At 47.2% G+C, this 15321-nt stretch overlaps 1 protein-coding gene across 4 annotated transcripts; it reads left to right on the top strand.

Annotated features, from left to right (window-relative positions):
• Window positions 1-795: 795 nt before the first annotated feature.
• Window positions 796-13451, top strand: LOC309842932 (cytochrome P450 4A6-like). Of its 4 annotated transcripts, none has more exons than XR_014299857.1 (12): window positions 796-1076; window positions 4464-4605; window positions 5530-5574; window positions 6027-6154; window positions 7138-7262; window positions 7631-7785; window positions 8215-8321; window positions 8413-8603; window positions 8683-8833; window positions 9691-9755; window positions 9900-9976; window positions 12515-13451. XR_014299857.1 is itself a non-coding variant. In XM_082687926.1 (12 exons), exons 1-12 carry the CDS (start codon window positions 825-827, stop codon window positions 12681-12683), a joined length of 1560 nt encoding a protein of 519 aa, XP_082544052.1. In that variant the 5' UTR covers window positions 796-824; the 3' UTR covers window positions 12684-13451. The 4 variants fall into 4 exon arrangements, 2 of the variants coding, with proteins under 2 accessions (XP_082544052.1, XP_082544051.1); XM_082687926.1 differs by having other exon boundaries at window positions 9738-9755; XR_014299858.1 differs by having other exon boundaries at window positions 797-1076; window positions 8700-8833; window positions 9738-9755; window positions 12515-12586.
• The last annotated feature ends 1870 nt before the right edge of the window (window positions 13452-15321 follow it).

Raw genomic sequence — 15321 nt, 5'->3', positions numbered from 1 at the left:
CACCCCCTTATTCATTCTTTCAGTACAGACCTTGTCATGTTTTCCGGTACTATGTTACTTCTCTGCCTTTACCTCCCAGAATGTGAGCTCAGGAAACATTTGCTGAGTGCGGAGTGAGTAAATGCATAACTGAATGAGCATTCCGGGGAGGACCTTGGGAAAGGGATAATTACCCCCTTACAGAAGGAGAACCTGAGGCACAGAGAGTATGACTGGCCGGCTTCATATGTCATGAGCGAGCCCTGTACTGGGCCTCCTGAGTGTGAGGCCAGGGCTCTGCCAGCAGGCATAGTCAACCCAGATCACTGAATTGTGGAGTTCGACAAGTGTGGGGAACAATGCAGAAGCAGTTGAGACAGACAGTTTGGAAACCCTGACTCTAACCCCAGCTAACACTCTCAATGGTGGTTTTCCTCTGGTCACATGACCTTAGCTCTCTTTAAGTGTTTTCCTCTCAGAAATGGGATAATAATCAAACCAAACCCACTTCCTGAACATTTGGTAAGCTAGACTGTGAAGTTTTTGCAGTCAGGATTCATGTCTGCTGTCAGTATTCATGTTTGCTGGCAGCTGTGTCCCAGCATATAGCCCCTGCCTCGCACAGAGTAGGTGCTCCTAAAATATTTGTTGAGTAACAGGGAGAAGAGCCAAGCGGGAATGTACCCAGCCATTATGGCTGTCTGCTGACAAAGCTTTCCTCCCATAGTTTCCCATTAACATCCTCACAGTTAATGAACTCTAGAAGTCCAGTCTAAGCCCTGCCCTCAACCTTCACCCTCCCTCCAGGTGGGCAGGGCAATCCTTCCCTGACTGTCTGGGCTGGGATGCTCAGGGGAGGTCCCCAACAGTCAGGGAGAGTCAGTGATCCAGCAGCACCTGCCATGAGTGCCTCTGTGCTGAGTGTCACCAGAACCCTGGGCAGTGTCTCTGGGATCCTGCAAGTGGCCTCCGTGCTAGGGCTGGTTCTGCTGCTGCTCAAGGCAGCACAGCTGTACCTGCACAGGCAGTGGCTGCTCAGAGCAGTCCAGGAGTTCCCGTCCCCTCCTTCCCACTGGCTCTTTGGGCACATGCATGAGGTAAGAGAGGCTGGAGGGGAGTGGGAATGCTGGGCGTCCAGGGCTTGGAGCATCATCTTGGTCAGCAGATGCATCCCACATAGGCTTCTCATTTGACTAGCACATGTGCCTTGGGGGAACACCCAGCTTACTGCTCAGATCTTGGCTCCTCATTCCATCCCAGGAGCTCCCTTCTGGAAGGAAGCCTTTGATGGTGCCTTCAGGCTGGTCTCACCCTCTTTCTTTAAGTAGATCTGCAGGCTGTAATGCAGTCCTGCCCTGCCGCTTCCTGAGTGTGCACCGGAGAATGTGGTAAAAATAAGTCAGCTGCAAGAGAAAGGGAGCAGGGGTTGACAGTAGAGAAGACTGTCGCCCCAAACAACTCCTCAATCCCGTGTTTATGAGAAACAAGATAACAACTAACAAAGGAACAGAAGAGGGTTATACATTAACCATATGCTTTGTAGATGAATAGAAAGAATATAGTTATACATTGATTTCAAATCTTATAGATAAGCAAGGAGAGTAGGATATATATGTTTAAGCAGTATAGAATTTATAACGGAACAAGCACATTTAAGGGGATTATCTTGATAACTGATTAAGGGTAGGTTGTCCCTAGGCAGGGAATAACATCCAAAAATGAAGCAGGCGGTGTTCCACCCTAAGCGGGACCAGGCATTCCCAGCTGCCCAGCTTCCAAGACGTAAATCCTCCTCTCCCCCAGAGAACTGCTGCTAATGCATGCTCTTCTTAAGGTAACATTTAAGCATGCTTGCCAGGCTAGTTCAATTTCTCATGGGTTATATTTTACGCACTACTTTGTTTTGAGAGACAGTTACATGGCACCTTAACGATGATGGCTGTTCCTTCCCAAGTCTTCCCCCTCCTGAGGAGCCCCAGCTCCTCTCTCAGAACACCCTTCCTGATCCTTCCCTGCCTTGGCTACTCAATCCCATCCTCGAAGCCTAGCCCTGAGCTGCTTGGGAACACAGACAGCAGAGGGGTTCACAGCTTATGGAGACCATAGACAGGAATCAGGCATCAGGTCCCTGGAAAATGGGCTCAACTGCCAGATTGGGGTGTCATGTGGAGTGCAAGGAACCAACCAGCTCGGTTTGCCTGAGACTATGAGGTATTCCAGACTGGTGATTTCAGTGTTAAAACCCTGACAAGTTACTGGCACTCATGAAAGAGAAGTTTTCCAGGATGGGGCAGATAAAGAGTATTGACATTGAGTTGCACCATTAAAAGAATCTGTTTACCTCCTAGTTCTCCTTCCCCAACCACAGTACTGTGGGCTCCTTGGGCTAAGGATGTCACCCCCTTCCAGTACCCAGTTACCAGCACAGAGCTGACCCCAAGAGATGCCTGGACAGGTTATGGAATGACAGAGGAAGGAGCAGCTTGCAGCTAGATTGGAGATGGTACTTACTCTCCAGCTCTGTCAGTACTGGTCCTTCAGCAGGGGAATCAGTAAGTGGGGGCATGTGAGGAGAGGCTGTCTTGTGTTGTGTGGATTGAACAAGCCTAGCCCGGGGATGTTGCTGAGGAGGCCAAGCAATTTCAGCTGAATGGAGCCAAAGACAGAAACTTCACATCAGCCACAGGGAGACAGTCATAGGCCAGTTTCTTCATGCAGATTATTGCACTGATGACTTCCAGATTGTCCATTTGGAGAAATTGCAACCTTTTGCTAGATGCAGTTGTCACCTTTCTGAGCTAGGATTTGACCTAAGCAACCACTAACATTTCTTCCACTGACTCCCATTACATGGATGGTATGGAGACTGTGTAAGCACGCAAGTTCTACTTCCATAACTCCTATTCCCCCATGCACAATCAGCCCTCAGCTTCTGCTGGCCTAATATATTGTAGTCAGTTTTTTTTTTCCTCCTACAAATCTGAGACTTCTTTTATTTGATACCTCTGTTATTGGCTAAGTTAGGTATCATAACTCCTATTCCCCTGTGCACAATCAGCCCTCAGCTTCTGCTGGCCTAATATATTGCAGCCAGTTTTTTTTCCTCCTACAAATCTGAGACTTCATTTATTCAATACCCCTGTTATTGGCTAAGTCAGGGATTAGATTGCCATGTGCAGTAGGTTATAGCTAATCTTCCAGGTGACAACTGACAAGTGAGAGAGGAAAGCATACGGGCTCTGAGCCCAGCTACCTGGATTCTACCCTAGCTCTGCCACATACTTCAAATACTTGCTCTATCCTTCTGTTTCCTCATCTGTAAAGTGGGGATGAAGATGATGATGATGAGTATAGCCCTGTGTGAGTTATACTAATCTCTGATTGTCACCTGGCACAGACCTAAGGTCACGGTTATTCTCTAATTATAAAAATTAAATATAATGGTAATGCCCAAAAGGACAAGCATGTTTGTATGTTACCAAACCTGCACTAAATAGGGCTGAAATCAGTCAGGAACCATGAAAGGGAAACTCTTGTTTGGAAATCCATGACTGAACAACTTCATCTTTTCCCAGATCCTCCCCCCTGTCTTGGAGACCACAGGTCAGCACAGCCCACAGCATCTGACAGTTGATTGCCTGTACTGACCCTTTATTTTCTGTCCATTGTCATGGTATCCTACTTTGGGGACATTTTAATGACCCCACTTCCCTTGAGGAACCAGGTCAAACAGCTGTCATGGAGCACTTCCTGTGTGAGTGGCCACAGCTTAAAAGCCAGTAGACACTGAGTATCATCCTATAGAGTTACTGCCACTGAAACTATGGGCACCATCTCCTCTACAAGAGTCTGACCTGGCCTTGGCCACATCTGCTCAGGATGAGATGGCTGTCCCAAGCAGTTGGTCTGGAAAGCTGACAGACCAGTGGGTGTCAGAGTGACCCAGAGAGAGAGGAACTACCAGGCAGAACACCATCTAGTTCCTGACACAACCCAGGAGCAGGAGTTTCTGGAAGCCAACTGGCTTGGAGAGCAAGCAATTGGAAAGGAGGCAGGCAGCTGTGCTGAAACAGGATTCCCCAGGAGCACCTGCAGCACAGGTTTGAGGAACCCTGGAGGATGAGGTAACATAGCTTCATGGTAAGAGGCTCCCACTATGCAGTCCCTGCACTGGATCCAAGGAAAAAAGCAGCCGCAGCGATAGACATGACCTGGGAGCACAGAGAAGCCTCTTTAAGTCATTGGACAACACATCTCAGTATAAGCATGATTGACTTCCCCACCTCTATTCCCATTAGAGCACAAGTTCCATGAATCTGGAATCCCTATCAGAGCCTTGCTCATCAGAAACATTTCCAAACTCCTAATCACTGCCGATATCCAGAGCTATCTTCCTGTGGACATCCTACCCTCCACCCCCTCTCTAAGCACTGGACCTAAAGAGGAAGCAAGGTTTTATTGATTTGTCTTTCCCTTGGTTACAGCTCCAAAAGGGTCAGGAACTACAAGAGCTTCAGAAAAGGGCAGAGAAATATCCATGCGCCAGTCCTCGCTGGCTATGGGGGAGCAGGGTTAGCCTCATAGTCTATGACCCAGACTACATGAAGGTGATCCTGGGGCGATCAGGTGAGTGCAAACCCACTTGTCTGTTGGAGTGGTTCTTCCCTCTTGGATACATTCCTGGGGTACTGTGACATTTCAGGGGAGACTGTTGGCTCAGTCATAAATATCTGATCCTCTACCTGCCATTCTTCTAGCCAAAGAACCCGCAGAAACCCAAATACAGTTACTCAATTTGAAAGTATAAATATGTGTAAGAAATTACCTCTTTTGCTTTCTCCTTCCTTCTTTCCTTCCTTCCTTCCTTCCTTCTTTCATTTCTTTCTTTCTTTTTCTTTCATTCTTTTTAAATTTCCTTCCTTCCTTCCCTCCTTCCCTTCTTCCTTCTTTCCTTCCATCCTTCCTTCCCTCTCTTCTCCTTCCTTTCTGCTTTCATTCTCTCCTTTCCACTTTTCATTCTTTCCACCTTTGATTCTTTCCTTCTTTCTTTCTAACGTTCTTCACCACAATGGTGTGATCCCAGTACTCAAGACAATTTCTTATTCATGATGGCTTGCGTGGAACCCCGATCTGTTGCCTGTGCTGCCATGTGGAATGACTGAGCCACCACAAAAAAATCCAAAATCAAAAAGAAAACAAAAAAAGTAAGAAAACAAACAAACAAACAAAACAAACAAAAAACCCACTGAACAAGCTACTGTCTTCTCACTAGCACTGAGGACAGAAGCTATATTTCTTACTGATTCAACTTCCTACTCCCTAGGGCTCTGTGGTGGGACACTCAGTCTGCTTTCCCGAGCCTATAGTAACTATCAGGAAAGACAGAGAGTCCTGGTTGGAAGGCAAGTGGGACGTGGGTTGACACAAACTGCCAGCTGACAATCATCAGGAAGGGATGGGGGACAATGGTCTAGACCCCAGCTATCTCCTGGGGGCAGCTTATCTTCGTTGGTCACCTCCAGTTTCCTGTAATGCCTTTCTTACTTTCAGACCCAAAGTCCGATAGTTCCTACAGATTCATGGCTCCCTGGATAGGTAAGTATATTTAACAAGGACTACAGTTCACCTTCTGCTTAGGTTGCCAACAAATATCCATTTGACCCAGACAAATACGAGGTGACCAGCACCACAGTCACTCCATCAACTCTGAATTGAGCTTCCTCTCTCTTCTTCAGATAAAAACCTCACCCCTTCCTAATGGTAGGGGAGCCCTCCTGCAGCTCAGTTTCTCCCACTTCACTTCTCAGTTCTCCATAATGATCTCAGACTAACTTTTCATTGAAGTCCTCCATTAACCAGTGCTGCTCTGTTTCAACCTCAATTTCACAGCTGTGCACCAGGGTTTGGGAAGTCCCCTTCCTGACATGCACTGTCCTTTCCTGCCTTGTCCAGAATGCCCTTCTTCTGACACCCTGGGTATCTCCCCAGTTGTCCCCAGTCAACTCTTGAGAGGTTCCTTCCCCACACACACACCCATTGTGGTCCAGGGTATGGTTTGCTCCTGTTGAATGGGCAGACGTGGTTCCAGCACCGGAGAATGCTGACCCCAGCCTTCCACTATGACATCCTGAAGCCCTATGTGGGGCTCATGGCCGACTCTGTCCAAGTGATGCTGGTAAGTTCAACCCCTGCTCACCTGCACACTCAAAGTCCACTCTCAGACAGCTGTGTCCCTCAGACATCCATTAGACATGGCCCCTGGATTCACCCATTTATACCATACTATGAGATAGGGCCCCCTGAGGACGGATGGGATGGGGAAACTCCCAGGCACCATTTTCATCCACTCTTTGCTCACCGCCCACAGGAGAGATAGTCATGGTGAATAAAGGGTCTCTTCTTGTCCCACTTCCATGTCTTTGACTGGACAGGAAGAGTAGTCAATGCCCCTAGACAACAGGACAAACTACCCCTGGCTAGCCTGGACAGTAGCAGCTTCAGTGGCAAGGTGGACATCCAGAAATGTCACTCAGGTGGGCTCTGGGTTGTGACTGAGGGCTTCTGATGGGATTTTAACCACTCCATGGAGGGAAATGGAGACCAAGTCTCTACCCTCTGGGGCTGGGCCTTGCCATAACATCACCTCTGAGCCTGACCTTATTTCTCACACACTGTGCTCAGCTGACATTTGTTGAATAGGACGAACTGAAGTCCCTGATATCCCTTCTTCAGAAACCCCGTCTTAGTTCCTTGATCTTTCCTTTGCCTTGACCCCTGCTCTCTAAATTGGGACTTCACCTGTTTTTCATGTGAACATCAACCCAAGACACAAAATGTTGCCCCTTAGTTCCCTGAGAAACAATTTTTTCTGTTCCTCTAAAAGGTGGTTACCACCAAACTTCTTTCTAAGTCAGATGGTAAGAGATCATGATTAATTAAATAACAATTAACTTTCTCAGACTACATTCTGAGAAAATACTACATTCTGAGAAAATATTACAAACACATGTCTATATGGTCCTAAGCTGATGAAACACAACTGCATTAGAAAGTGAGGGATCCCATCAGAATATTTGGAGAGGCAGATACAGCTTCTAGCCTTGTCAGCATGGGCCTTCTGGAGGAGTAGCGAAAGATATATGTGTCCCTCTACCACAGAGAAAATGGGAGGAGCTCCTCAGCCAGAACTCATCTCTGGAGATCTTTGGACACATCTCCATGATGACTTTGGACACCCTTATGAAGTGTGCCTTCAGCTACCAGGACAACCAACAGGCAGATAGGTCAGTGAAATCCTTAGTTACAGGGTCCTATTTCTTACCAACTGGGATGGACTATCTGAAAGGCAGTTAGCACAGCTTGGATGTTTACCAGTCCAAAGAGTCACATTCTGCAGAGAGCCCCAGGCCACAGTCAGATTAAGCCCATGCTAAGCCTTCATTAGGCACAGACCCTGCTTCCTGCCCCAGGAAGAAACCTGGACACCCATGACCCTCATAAAGGGCTAAGAGTCTCGAGGGTATAAGAACGACATGAAAAATGCCTAGAGTTGCCTGTCCCGTTAATTGAGGAATGCTCCATACACAGGACCACCACACTCCAGGTCACATGCCTCCCTCCATCCAGTCCATTCTGCATCCTCCCTTTTCAGGTACTCCCAGTCCTACCTTCAAGCCATTCGGGACCTGAACAACCTGGTGCTTTCCCGGGTAAGGAATGTTTTCTACCAGAAAGACATCATCTACAGGCTGACCACTGAAGGCCGCTGGAACCAACGGGCCTGCCAGCTTGCTCATCAACACACAGGTTGTATCTGCCCTCTGGGAAGCTCCCCTCCTTCATCAGGCACATCCCAAAGGGACTGGCCCTGACCCTCAAGCTGAGTCCTGCCCCGGGCTGCCCAACCAGGACCTGGGAAGTTCCCACCCACCCGGGAACTCCTCTGGTGCAGGGGTTAGGGTGCCAGGTGCTATGCAAGCAGTTACATGTGTCACCCCATGGGTGAAGGCTGAATGAGAGCCCCTGCCAGCAGCATTCAAGCAGAGCCTCCTTGGGCTGTGCCGTTGAGGGGAGTGATGGCCTGCAAGCACTTGGTGCTAGAGCTCCCACCTCAAGAAACACACCCACTCCCACACTCCTCCTGATCCACCTGGTACCCTGACTGGGGCTACTGTGAGTGTCTGTGTCTGGGCACTCAGAGCATTCAGCTCTGCCTGGGAACACTGTTCTGGACAGACCGAGTGATCAAGCTGAGAAAGGCTAGGCTGCAAGAGGAGGGAAACCTGGAGAAGGTCAAGAGCAAGAGGCACTTGGACTTCCTGGACATCCTCCTCTTTGCCCAAGTGAGTGTGGCAGGAAGGGCCTGAGGCTTAGCCCACAAGTGAGGAGGAAGGGGTCAAATTCAAACCCTGTCCTCACTCCATGTCTTCCCAGATGGAGAATGGGAGCAGCTTTTCTGATAAGGACCTCCGTGCGGAAGTGGACACCTTCATGTTTGAGGGCCATGATACCACAGCCAGTGGCATCTCCTGGATCCTCTATGCTTTGGCCACACATCCAGAGCATCAGCAGAAATGCCGGGAGGAGATCCAGAGCCTCCTGGGGGACGGTGCCTCCATTACCTGGTGAGTGCTCGTGAGACGGGAGGCATTTTCCCCTCAAGTAGAGAATTCCCTGGTTGCCAGGACCTTGCCTGCCCTTCAGGGACAGCTTTGTTTTAGGGGCCACCTGGACCAGATGCCCTACACCACCATGTGCATCAAGGAGGCACTGCGACTCTATCCACCAGTTCCAAGTGTTGGCAGAGAGCTCAGCAAGCCCATCACCTTTCCTGATGGACGTTCCTTACCCAAAGGTGTGAACTTCCCCAGGCTCCCTCCATAAATACTTGACAGGAATGTGTGCGAGGTCAGAAATCCACATGTTCTGGGCAGTTGGTGCATGTCTTTCAGAGTCATTTCTCCCTTAAGAAAACCAGTATTTCCTGTTGTTCAGATGATGTATACGGTATGATTTTCACAGAGTTTAATCCAAAAAACAAATACATGACAGCCTCTAAATGTAGCTTTGGGTTTTGACCTAATATTTTCATACTATGAGATTTGAGTGCCTGAGAGACCATAAGGCAGAGCAGGGAGATAGGCGGTCTTTCCTTTTAGGGTCTATGCTAATGAGAAAGATCCGAGAATTCACCATCATGGCTCAGATGGTCCAGTCTCCAGGGAGCCCTCAGGATGATGGCAGAGAGTAGCGATGACCAGATCTGATATTTCTGCCATGGCTGGAAGCCACTGTTCGGCTCCCCTCTACTCTGAATCCCAGCCCTGCCACATCCTAGCTGGGTAGTCAGAGTCAAGTTGCTCAGCCTCTCTGAGGCTCAGGTCCCTCATGGAACAATGGAGATGTGAGCCTTCACTGGAGGGTTGTTGTGAGTATGGAGGTGTTCATGGATATTCCCCAAGGGCTCATGGATGGTACTCGATGTGAGTTGTCCCATGAGTTGCTCCAAAAAGTAAGCCTCTAGTTCTTCCCTGCTTTTCAGCCTGGTCATGGTTAATCTACCAACCTGTGCACACATGCATACCTCTCCTGCAATGCTGTCATTCCATTCACAGTGATAAGAAAGGCTCTCACAATGCCTGCCAAGTTGTGTGTGGATGTACCTGGGCTCCACAGGCATGTGTGATCAATCTTCTTTCTTCTGCCCCACAGGATTCTTAGTGTCACTCTCCTTTTATGCCCTTCACCATAACCCAAAGGTGTGGCCAAACCCAGAGGTATGATGACCTTGGGAGGAGGACGTGGGATGACCTCTCCAGACCAAACTCTTTTCCTGTCCCACCTCTGGGAGTGCTGTTCCTTGGATGATTGGAAGGAAGGGCTTGACCACAGTTGTACTGGCCCTGGTGCTCCCTCTTCAGGTGTTTGACCCTTCCCGGTTTGCAACAGATTCCTCTCGCCACAGCCATGCTTTCCTGCCCTTCTCAGGAGGATCAAGGTGAGGCACTTGTACCAGGACAGGAGGAGGGGTGGCTGAGGCTTGTGACCTGCTATATTTATGTGGGTTTCTGTAGATATGTCCTGGCATGTTGGAGTGCTGGGAGGGAGGTGTGGGTCTCTATGCAAAGAAAGTTTGTAATCATTGAATGCCATGGGGACTTTGACCCATTGCTCTTACACAATCTCCAGCCACAATTCAGTATCAGTGGGTGTTCCATAGCTCAGGGTATTCTTGTGAGTTTTTCATTTTATGAGTATGACTCTACAGAATTAGATTTTCTCACATGTAATTTCCAAGTGTTGTCGATATCAAAGTCAGGAGTGAATCAAAAGATTTCTTTTGCACGCATTCTCAAACCAGGCTTTTCTACTCAACTCCCCATTCTGCCTCCACACTGCACCATTGACTACATTGCATGTGTTTCCATACTCAGCTTCCTGCATGCCTCAAATATTTCAGCCATACACAGGAAATGTTCCTACTATCTCTTAGAGGCTTCATAAGATACTTGACTAATCTGTGTTGTTGCTATATTTTCACCAACCAAATGAATTATTGACTCTATGGTACTGGTCATGTACACTTGACAATTTTCCCAGTTGTTCAATCGGTACATCTGAACTGGGCTCTACATACCTTAAGATGACATTTAGAGTCCAATTAATCAAATGGGCAATTATTTAAAAAATAGGACATTAAACTGCTTTTGGGAGAAAATCCAGTTTGTTGTATATATACGAAATGTGGCATTTGAAGGTTACTTGGTGTGTAAAATGTAAAGCACACATGAGGTGGCTGTTCAGTGGGATGACTATTATCCAGAGTGGCTGCTGTGAAATCCTCCAGTGCTGCTGAGAGTGTCCTATAAATAGTAACTGCAGGAAACGTTGTAAGCAGTTACTAGAAAAATGTTATTTTCCAAATACAGGAATCTGTCAATCCTTCACATACAGAGTGAACCCAATTTCACACAATGTCTTTAATCAAATAGTGCTTCCAAATACTGGCTCCAGGATTTGTTTTTCACTGGGATTGAGTCCTTCCTCCTAGACATTGGTGCAAATTATGTGGCTGCCAGTAGAGACAGGAGAGGGGTAGACAGCTCAGGTCCTAGCTCAGAATTAATGGTTACTCATATTTTATTCCATTCAAGGTGGGTTTTTTTTTTTTTCAGTTCAGTAGACACCATTCAGTTTTAAGACTGCCTATTAAGTCTGTCTCTGTGTGCCAAGTCCTCTGTTATGAGATGGCATTGTGCCCTTGCCTCCAGGAGTTCACAGTCAAGAAATTAATGCCCCCACTCAAAAGAGACTGAGTTTCTTCCCTCCCTTCTTCCTTCCTTTCTTCCTTTCTCTCACTTTCTTCTTCCTTCCTTCTTTCTTTCTTTCTTCTTTCTCCCTTCTTTCCTTACTTCCTTCCACCCTCTCTCCTTCCCTCCCTTTCTCCCTTCTTCCTTCCTTCCTTTTCATTAACTCACTCATTTACTAATTGACCCAACTGTAGGAAACTCTATGTTCCTGGCACTGTCCAACTCTGGAAAGTGATGTGTCCTTGAGTAAAGTATTAGGGTGATGTCAAGGTCCAGGAATGAAGAGGCACAGTGGGCAGAGGTGGGGGTGAGGGCAGGCTGGCATTGCCCTTAGACTTAAGCATGTGACAGGCAGAGGTGGAGGGAGGGAATTCTCTTGGTTCTCCTCAGCAGGAGCTGAGCTGGGAAGAGGAGGAGCTGAACAAGTGAAAAGCTGAGATAGCCAACAACCGAGAGAGGACTTTGATGTCAACTGAGGCATGTGGACATGTTGTACCTGTGATGGAGGGCATGGGAGGCTCTGAGCCTGGCTGGGGCTTCAGGAGAGGAAGTGAAGGCAGGAGACAGAAAAGTCTGGGTGAGGAGGTAGGGGGATGGCAAGCAGAGACATTTCTGCAGTAGAATTGGAAGACTATAGCAGCTGGTTAACTGAGGGGCCGAGGGGGAGGCAGGAGTCTGGGCACAACCTGGCAAGCAGATGGTGCAGCAAGTTGAGCATCACTCAGGCTCTGCCCTTGCAGAATATTCTCTGTGCCATACTGACTTCCTTACCCAACTCTGCCTTGTCCTTACTCTGAGGATCTGGACCCCTGTGTGCCCCAGATGGTTAGGGCCTGAAGGATGGCCCAGCCCACCACCTCTGGTGCCCTGTCCTGTTCTGCATTGTGAAACCAGAAATGGCATGTGCAGAGTGAACAACTTAATAATTAACTGTTTTACTGATCCCTTGACTTGGCCCTGAGGCTCAAGGTGCTGACCTTCTTGTAACGGGATTTCAGGCCTACTGAGAGCACAGATAGGAGTAGGAGCTAATCCTGGAAGAGTGTAGGCTTTGTCAAAGGTCAAAGAGAGAGTGTGAAATGAGCAATGGTACGTACATGTAGATATGTGCGTGTGTCTTGAGGAAAATGGATCTAGGCTGGGCCCATGCAGGAGGGCCCTGAAAGTGCTGTTTCTGGCAGGGGGTTTGATGCCACTTCTCATTTCCTTTTCCCTCCCTGACCCAGGAACTGCATCGGGAAGCAGTTTGCCATGAACGAGATGAAGGTGGCAGTGGCCCTCACCCTGCTCCGCTTTGAGCTGGCACCAGATCCTTTCAGGGTCCCTGTTCCCACTCCAAGAATTGTGCTGATGTCCAAGAATGGGATCCACCTGCATCTCAGGAAGCTTTTCTAACTCTTGTGGGGCCAAGGGCGAGCCCCAAGGGCCTCCTGCCTGCCATCATGTCTTCCTGTCAGTCTCTCCTGTCTGCTGTCTTCTGCCCACTTCCTGCTTTCACTCTGCCCACTGCCAGCCTCCTGCTCTCCTCCTCTTGTGCATCAGACTGTCTGCCCTTCTCCATCTCACCCTTTCCCAAGATTTCTACCTGTTTGCCCGTTACCTTCCTCCTACCCAGCTGTAGCTCTGACTATCCATGTAAGTCATGATCAGCTGCCTGTCCCCCAGGCTGTCTGTTCTCTCCCTGTTGCTGTTCCTGACTGCCTGGTTGTGTGTTCCTTGCTGCTTAACTGCATTAAACAGGCTTGGTTCCTTAAAGGAGCACAAGCTGATGATCTTGTTGCTTAGGAGATCATAAATAGGAAATGGGTCTCCCTGGCACAATAAAGGTATTACAGAACCTCTAAGGGAGAGTCTCTTCTCTTGTATTTTCTACCTTCTAAATGTCTGCTCTTAAGGCTATTCACTGAGAGGATTAGGCCTCCTCATTTATCAAGAAAATATGCTGTTCTTAAATGCAATTGATTACAGATGCTAACAGTACCCATGAAATTTTTGGTGCAACATCTAGACTTTTGTTTAATTGAATAATGGGGACTCCAGCCAATCCAAGTTGACACATAATGCTACTCATCACATTCACCATTTGTCCTCTTATCATTCATACATTCCATTAAACCATACTCTGAAAAATAAGTATAATAAAGTCACACGTCTACCAACTAACCTTCACACAATTGAATGTGTGTTGATCCTTTTCCCCAACCAGGAAGCAGTCATTGGAGGGTATTCTCTCTTCTCCCTGAAATCCTGTGACCTACATGCTATGATAGAAAGTTAACTATTAGTACCACATGTCTGGTTTCTGTGCAGGATATAAGACAAGAAAGAAAAATTCTGACATGCATGTGCACACATGCATAATCATTTTCATAACAAAGCAGGAAAATGTTAGAAATAATTACCCTCTTTATTTCTATAACCTAGGACATGACCATCCTTCGCATTTCTAACAGCCTTCTTCCACTACCCATTCGGTTGTTTGTCCTGTGAAAGCACCTCAACTGACTGTGCTTTTTGCCTGGTGCCATGACCCAGTCCCTCACTCTTAAAGTGCCTGAACCATTACTAGTCTTGCCTGAATTGGGCTGTGGCATTTTACCATTTACTTTCATGACAGATCAAGGTAGTTCTATGAGATGCCCATCTGTTTCCTCCATTTTTTCTCACCTTTATGGTAAGGAAACTGACAATTTCCCCCCTTGGTAACCAGAATCAATCCGGTACAGTCACTGCTTCTGAGTTAGATCCATGTGGAGCCCAAAGTGTCCAGAGTTATCTTCATGTAGTCATTCTTGTGTCTCCTGGTGGAACCACTCCTACTTTTGGAGGTGAGATCACTAGGACAACATAACATAAGGTTGCAGTGATAAGTATTCCCAGTTTTGTTGGTCAAATCACTGGGGATAAAAATGAGTGGTGTTTCTCCTATTTCCACCCCTTGAGTCCTGGGTGGGAGAGTCCTGGCTATGAGAGACACAGCACCATATATTGGACATTGATTTAAAGCAGACACAGCTTCCTGGAGAACCTTCCTTCAAGCCTGCTAGTTATTGCCACCTAGCTGGTACTATATACCCAAACCTATCCTGAGGCTATTTCTCTGGTTCTGGAATGTCTCGCTGGAATAGATACCCTCCTCAACTGGCAAAGAAGACTCAGTAGAATATAGGGGTTTGATGGCTCCAGTTTCATGGGGCTCTTCCCATATTCCCCATTCCAGATTCTCAGTGTTTTCATTGTAACAGAAGATACCCTGGAAGATATGGAATTCTTTGCTGATAATTCAGACACCAGCCTGATGATATCTGGGTTTAGTTTCAGAATCTGGGTCCTGACTAAAGCTTGTTGCTACAGGTCAGAGTGATCTTTAGTGCAGATAAAGAAGCTTTCAAAATAGAACTACCTTATGAACCAGCAATTGCACTACTGGGTATTTACCCTAAAGATACAAACGTAGTGATCCTAAGGGGCACATGCACCCAAATGTTTATAGCAACAATGTCCACAATAGCCAAACTATGGAAAGAACCTAGATGTCCATCAACAGATGAATGGATCAAGAAGATGTGGTATATATACACAATGGAATACTATGCAGCCATCAAAAGAAATGAAATCTTGCCATTTGCGACAACATGGATGGAACTAGAGCGTATCATGCTTAGCAAAATAAGTCAAGCAGAGAAAGACAACTATCATATGATCTCCCTGATATGAGGAAGTGGTGATGCAACATGGGGGCTTAAGTGGGTAGGAGAAGAATAAATGAAACAAGATGAAATTGGGAGGGAGACAAACCATAAGTGACTCAATCTCACAAAACAAACTGAGGGGTTACTGGGGGGAGGGGGTTGGGGTTATGGACAATGGGGAGGGTATGTGCTTTGGTGAGTGCTGTGAAATGTGTAAACCTGGCGATTCACAGACCTGTACCCCTGGGGATAAAAATATATGTTTATAAAAAATAATAAATAAATAAAAAGAAGCTTTCAAGTTTGTTTATTTATTTATTTATTTATTTATGTCTGAGAAT

Source organism: Mustela nivalis (assembly GCF_964662115.1).
Source record: "Mustela nivalis genome assembly, chromosome: 10".
Lineage (NCBI taxonomy): Eukaryota > Metazoa > Chordata > Mammalia > Carnivora > Mustelidae > Mustela > Mustela nivalis.
Note: the sequence above shows the minus strand (reverse complement) of the source record. Positions and strands in the feature narration are given on the sequence as shown.